The sequence below is a fragment of the Camelina sativa genome, chromosome 16 (assembly GCF_000633955.1).
Source record: "Camelina sativa cultivar DH55 chromosome 16, Cs, whole genome shotgun sequence".
NCBI classification, from domain to species: domain Eukaryota; kingdom Viridiplantae; phylum Streptophyta; class Magnoliopsida; order Brassicales; family Brassicaceae; genus Camelina; species Camelina sativa.
The window spans coordinates 14,537,707-14,544,864 of NC_025700.1; the positions used below are offsets into that span (position 1 = coordinate 14,537,707).

General features: G+C 30.0%; 2 protein-coding genes across 3 annotated transcripts in view; one reads left to right on the forward strand and one right to left on the reverse strand.

Annotated features, from left to right (window-relative positions):
• Positions 1 to 1,699, reverse strand: part of LOC104750567 (signal recognition particle subunit SRP72) — a 3,683-nt gene extending 1,984 nt beyond the window's left edge. Inside the window, exons 1-5 of one of the 2 annotated variants that reach the window (XM_010472380.2) lie at positions 1,467 to 1,699; positions 1,232 to 1,368; positions 779 to 1,146; positions 431 to 524; positions 59 to 340 (exon numbers count right to left, since the gene is read on the reverse strand). In XM_010472380.2, coding sequence (XP_010470682.1) covers positions 59 to 340; positions 431 to 524; positions 779 to 1,146; positions 1,232 to 1,368; positions 1,467 to 1,617 — 1,032 coding nt within the window. In that variant the 5' untranslated portion in view covers positions 1,618 to 1,699. The remainder of the gene's footprint in view (positions 1 to 58; positions 341 to 430; positions 525 to 778; positions 1,147 to 1,231; positions 1,369 to 1,466) is intronic. The other variant, XM_010472379.2, reaches the window with a different exon arrangement.
• Positions 6,551 to 7,158, forward strand: part of LOC104750568 (probable thimet oligopeptidase) — a 5,366-nt gene continuing 4,758 nt past the window's right edge. The window contains exons 1-2 of the mRNA XM_010472381.2: positions 6,551 to 6,841; positions 6,935 to 7,059. Of these exons, the coding sequence (XP_010470683.1) occupies positions 6,679 to 6,841; positions 6,935 to 7,059 (288 nt within the window). The 5' untranslated portion in view covers positions 6,551 to 6,678. The remainder of the gene's footprint in view (positions 6,842 to 6,934; positions 7,060 to 7,158) is intronic.

The window sequence follows — 7,158 nt, forward strand, 5'->3', positions numbered from 1 at the left end:
GCAGAGTCTGCAACAAAGAAACGAAAGAGGAATAACCTAGAATTCAAGTGTAACGGACCTGATCCATCTTATTTGCATGGAGGAGTAGAAGGACGCGATTGGCATATATAGCCTCCTTATTTTTCTGTGAAAGCTTTGCATCAAGTGCTTGAGAAAGCTGAAAATTTTGGGAGTCTTTTTCTTTCAGCCGATCAAACTTCCTCAAGCCATCAGAAATATCTTTGGAACCTTTCAAGGCAACAAGGTTGTTCACAGCAACAGCAAGTGTAGGTTCATCATCCAGATTACGTTTAATGATGTCTAAGTAAGAGCTGATCGATTCTTCGGTTTTTCCTAGGAACTGACAAAGAAAAAAAAAACTATGTCACAAGGAAATGGAAGATATCTTGACAAGATGTTAAAGAAAAGATAAGCAGTATAAAAAAAGTACCTGTTGGACATATGCTAGTTGAACAGCAATTGGGGCCAGCTCAATCTCAATATCCTCCTCAGAAAGATCATCAGTGAGGGTCTCCTGACCAATTCTGTCTCAAAGCAACAGTACATTTATCAGGTATGAGTACACTTATCATGTATACATGCCTACATACTACATTGATGTGATTATCAAAAGCAAGGGATGTTCAAGGAAAAACATGATAAAATACTTGGCAGTGGTGATAAGACATGAAAGAATTAAGACCAAATAGTAAGGTTCAGTGGTCAACACTATTTTTACCGAATTACTGATACTATTTAGTAAAGCTAACAAGTAATGTGCAATCCTTAGATGGGTTACCTTCGGGCAGTGAGCAAAAGCTGTTCTGCATCAGCATAGTTATTGTTTTCAATCAAAGAGCAAGCAGTATTATAAGCCAAGTCATAAGAACTAGTTGGTTTGGTCTTCAAATTCTCCAATGTTTTCTGCACTCCAGAAGCTTTTCCAGCTGAAATCAACCCGGCGACGATATTGACCTCTAAATTGTTGACGTCTAACTCCTCAAGCTCGGCCTTGCTCACTTTCTGATACAAATCCAAACAAGCATCTGGTTTCCCCAAACGATACAAAATTTGTGCCTCCAATAAGAAAGCCTCTGGATCTCCCTCTCGACCTTTTAAACACACTAAAGCCTCCTCTAACTTGTTTTGACGGTATAAACAATAAGCCTATCAAGAGATAACAAAATCCATTACAAATCTTAGCGCAATTTCCAGATCAAATGCAGTTAGATTGATGCAAAATTAGTCTTACCTTTTCAAACCCTAGATCGATTTGAAGCTTCTGGAACGAGTTAATAACGGAGAGAGCTACATCGATTTGATCGTCTTTGATTAGAGCCACAACTTTGCATCGGATCGCATCCTCATCGGAAGGTACAATCGACAAAACTGCAAAACGAAATCACCGGATTCAAATTTCATCAAATCAAAATCAAACGAGAAATTTAAGAGGGAAGAAGGAGAGTAGGTAAGAGAATTGTGGAAACCTTGATCAGCGACCTTGACGACTTGTTGAAATTCAGATTGATGGTCATTGGATCCAGTAATATGTTTCTGGATGGAAGAGAAGAGATCTTCGATTGCTGGAGGAGGTTGAGAAGTCGATGTTTTGGGTTTTTCTTTCGATTTGGGAGCCATGGCTGCGTGAAGTTTTCTCAGGGCACGAAACACCGGAGAAGATAACGGGATCCAAGCTTCCAGATTGTTTTTTGTCAAGGATTTGCATTGTCGTGATTAACTTATGGGCTTTCTATATGGGCCTTTGAAAATCAAGCAGACAAATATGAATTTTAGGAGACTGTTAGAAGGATAATAACAATGATAATTTGGATTTGGTTTTTCTTCTGCATATGACAATGTTATGCTTCTAAAAACATCCTCATAAGTTACATACAGTACATCCTCTATAAATTAATACTCAGTAAATTAATAACTTCTATAAACTAATTAATTTTTCCGGTCTCAAGTTGGGACTAGTGTAATTTTGGACACTATTCCATAATATAATAAAATAATATTTTTTTGAAAATCTTTTGTAAATACTAGATTATGACCCGTAGTGTACCGCAGACCAAGTTTTTTTCTTTTTTTTAATATACTATTTTAAAATGCGAATTTTGTTTATGTACTATTTTGTTAATTTCAGTGATTTAGTGTAGTGTATAATTCGTGGTATAACGCACAACAATTTTTGTTTAATACAATCTTAATTAAATCAGTTTGATTCGACATATTTTATATTGGTATTGTTAAAATAGTAAAATAAAGATTTAACTCGTATTAAAGTATCATATTAATGATATATATATTTTTATCAATTCAATCATGCAATGCCTTATAATCCGTCATGTAATATAACTCGTTTGTGTTATTTTGAAAATTCAATGTGTTTAAATATTCATAATTTTAAACTTTTTATTAAGTTTAGATATACCAGTTATAAATTATAAACTTTTTAAAATTCTATAATTTACTATATACAGTAAATTTACTATATATGTATGTTAAACACACACTTTTTATATTAATTGAGTAATATATGCTCATTAAAAAAAATACAAATCACAATATATACAGGAAAAATACACATTGTATTAATTTTACATATTATATGATGATTCACTACATTTAAAATTTAAAATAAAAAAAGATGATAGGAGAATAATTTTTTTTAATATGGAATAATCTTCTAAATATCTATATTAATTATAGAATAATATATATATGAATATTTAAAATATTTTAATTCTGTTTGGTTATAAAGATAGTAGAGAGAATTAACTAAACTTGTTTGGATATGAATATAAGCATTAAATAGCATTAAATGCAAAAACTTTCCAAAAAGTATTTTTGAGCAAAAACTGCTGCAAAATACTAGTATAGATATAGAATTAATAATTATATAGAATTATCCAAATATATGTATATATCGACACATTAATTTTTATTAGAGTTCATTTTTGATATTTTTACTTGTATAAAAATCTTTGAGTGCTATCGTCAAAACATGATAATTGATATTTTCATTGTAATTGATTTTATAAAAATACTAGACGGGAACCCGCCCGATGTGCGGGTTTAAAGTTTTATAAATGAAATTAAATTTATTAAAATTTGTTGTATGTTATATATAAATTTTATTTTTGTTATAATATACTGATTTGTATCCATTTACAAATCTTTTATGTATGTTACTATTAAAAGTATATTTTTTATACCTAAATGTACTCTTGTATGTTACAAAAATATTCTTTATCATCATCTAGAAACTGTCTATATAAATACATTAAGCCAAGTATATTACTTTCACTTCTCCATAGTTTTTTAATTACTAAAATTGTTGGCTCAAAAAACATTTTGAATAAAAAATATATTACATAATATACTAATCAATGATGTATCATCACAATAATATATGACCACCATGGAGAAAACATCGGCTCCGCCTTCATCCCTTATGGAGAAAACCTTGCGTCCAACCTCCTCCACCATGGAAAGAACTTTGGCTCCACCTTTCTCCCTTGGAAAGATAACCATGCGTCCAATCTCCTCCACCTTCCTCCCTTGCGGAGATAACTTTGTGTCCAACCTTCTCTACCATAGGGAGAACCTCAGCTCTGCGCTCCTCCTATGTGGAGAAAATATGTTCACGTCTTTTTGCTATCTCAAAATGGCTTGTTCCAACAACCAATGGAAGTAAAAACAATTTTCTAACTTCACAAAAAAATCTTTTGATAGTAACTAATGTTAAATTTCTCAATGTATTCGTGATAGTAATTATGCCAAAGTGAAAGTAAAATAGTTGGCTTAATGTGTTTATAGATAACATAATATACTAATCAATGATGTATCATCACAATAATGAATGACCGCCATGGAAGAAACATCGGCTCCGCCTTCATCCCTTATGGAGAAAACCTTGCGTCCAACTTCCTCCATCATTGAGAGAACCTTGGCTCCGTCTTTCTCTCTTGGAGAGATAACCTTGCGTCCAACCTCCTCCACCTTACTCTGTTGGGTAGATAACCTTGTGTCCAACCTTCTCCACCATAGAGAACCTCGGCTCTGCCCTCATCTTGTGTGGAGAAAAAATGTTCACGTCTTTTTGCTATCTCAAAATAGCTTGCTCCGACGACCAATAAACGTCAAAACCTTTTTCAATCGTCATAAAATCTTTTGATAGTAACTAATGCTAAATTTCTCAATGTATTCGTGGAAGTGTCTTTGACACACCATCATGTAGGCTCTGTCTCTATAACGCTTCAACCGCCACATTGTTTAGTGAGCCCATGTCTACTCTCAGTCCATGGGTCCACCTTTCCAAGTGGGTCCTACATCTATTCACGGCTTGTGGACCAACCCATATTCGATGGCCGGTTTGTTACGTCTGGAAGTCTTTAAAAACTTGATTGCCGACCTTACAAATCAACAAATGATATTTTCTTGTGTTTTGTCTTCACTCGCACAATTTCGACAATCACTTCCAGAAAGGTCACTCATCATGAAGTTCTCTCAAGACCCTTGACTGAAAAAATAATTGCATTTTGGTGACGTATGTGGCTAAATCAATTCTTTTAAACATTTCCGCAAACCAGGATGTAAAAGTCTTTGAGCTCCTATAGATCTATCAACAACGATTTTTTTTTTCAATCTATCTATCTATGGTTGTTATATGTTTGTGTTTGATTAGCCTATTTTATCAATTCATTAGGTTGATGAGCTTCTATTCGTCATCTCCCTTTGGGATTGAATGAATAATGGTAACAATTATGTTTGCAAAAAAAAAAAAAAAAGGGTTTATGACCAACCAATCAAGGTTGAGAAATTGAAAGAAAATTAATTTGGCATAATTAAAGAAACAATAGAAAATTATAAGCATGTTAATATATGAATCCCAAATCATTCAAAGATTAAAATATAAATTAAAACAATCTAAAAATACTACAATAAATTTTAAATTACAGTATTAAAAAAAGATGACTCATATATTAATATTTTTTGTCTGGTCAACATATTAATCTTACATATTCCCAACTGAAAAAGGAGAAAGTAGTAGAAAATTTTGTTTTAAGAAAATAAGAAAAATTTACCTTCCCAGTAAAATATATTCCCAATTAAACAAAGTTGAAAACAATGTTTTTGAATAAATTATTTAAATATGTGATGATCTTTGATTATATAGAAGTGAGTACAAAATTTAGAATTAATAATTAAAAGTATATTTTCCTTAATTCTTTTTCTATTTTTTTAATAATTAATCACTTAAAATTAAAAATAAGTAAATAATATTATAATTTCGAATTTTATGAAATATATATATATATAATCTTCTTATAATTATTTTAAAAAACTTTGTTTTTTTTCTAAATTCTGAAATTTTTTATAATTATCTTTTTACTTTATTAATATTTTTTAAAACAAAATATTTTATTTTTGTTGTAATCAAATTCTTCCTATTAAATATTTACACATGTCAAAATCTCAGATTGATAACTTGACACATGTCAAAATCTTGTTGATGACTAACTTTCAAAACCCAACTTTATATAATAAGATTAGTTATAACCATTAAATCTTATTTTTAATGTTTTTACCAAATTAGGAAAGTCTCTCTAATTTATCGAGAAATTAAAACCTCTATAAATTAATAGATTTTTATGGTCCCAATATTATTAATTTATAGAGGTTTTACTGTATTTATAAAATGCCAAAATCATTCCAGAAAACGTTTTTTTACATATTACTCATTCACATAATATGCTTAATTATCACTAAAGGGGATTTTATTTATTAAAAAAATATAAAAAGTTTGTATTCCAAAAATTAAAATTGAACTTTATCTTATTATATAAAGCTTACTTTTGTTGGCAAAACAAAAAAAAAACTTACTTTTCAAAGTTAAAAACTTATGTGAACGTGATATGTGTAAATCTAGATAAAATTTTGATATATGTAAAAAATTAAAAAATACAATAAATTAAAAATCCTACATTTTTTTAATTAAAAGTATATTAATTAAAAGGAATCATACAGTAAACACAAATCCTAAAAGTAAAAATCCTACAGTTTTTTTTTTTTGAAAAGGTATATAAAAAAATAAAATGAAAGAGTAATTTACTAATTTTAAACAGAAAGAATCACAATTACTATTTTTTGAAAAATATATTAAAAGAAAACTATACATTGAAAAAACAAAAATACATTAGTTTAAGATGATCATGAAATTTATTAATCAGTTGTAGTATTTTTTTGGTTTTTTACTCTGATATTATTGTGTTTAAAAGTTTTAGATTCCTAGTGACATGTATCATGATTTAATTAAAAATATGACATTATTTATTTCAATTTTCTTTTTGAATTTGAAATACGTGATGATTTGAAATAAATTTTCATATTATTTACTTGAATTTATTTATAAAATCAATACATTTGCTTCTTCTTTTTTAAATATATATTTTTAAATTTATTTGTACTCTTAGTAGATTCTGTATTTTAATTTATATTTATATGTTTGAATGATCTATTAATCATTAATATTTTTTTAAGAAAATGAATTAAGGAAATAGATTTTTTCAGTCTCCCGGTCTCACTTTCTTCCTTGGGTCGGTCCATCAGCGAGCGAGAGGCTTTTCCCTCGCAGTCGCTCTTTTTTTTTTCTTTCTTTTTTTCCCTTTCTCGAGAAAACACAGCAGAGGTAAAATGACGGAAAACGAAGGAAACGACAAGAAAATGGAAGGATCTAATCCTAAGAAGAAGAAGCTAAACCTTGTAACCCTCACCGGAACCGCCGGTCTTCTAGGACTCGCCGTTAGTTTCGCCGTCTTCGCTTTCAATTCCCACAAGCAAAAATCGAAGAAGAAAGGCACTCTCTCTCACTTCTCGTTCTTCCTTTCAGATTCCGCGTTTCACGAATTCGAATTTCACAATGCTTACCTTTATTAATTGTTAATTCTAGGTCTTCCTGGTTGTGATACTGTTTGTGTTAACCTATCCGCGAAGGAGATTCTCGAGTTAGCTGACGAAATTATTCACAAGTCTACGCGAGTTCATGATTCCGTTGCTTTGGTTGCTTTAGATAAGGTATTTTGAAAAAAAATTACTGGATTAAGAAGTTTGGGGGAAACGCTAAATTGATATGGAAATTGTTTTTTTTTTTTTTTTTTTTTTTTTTTTTTTTTT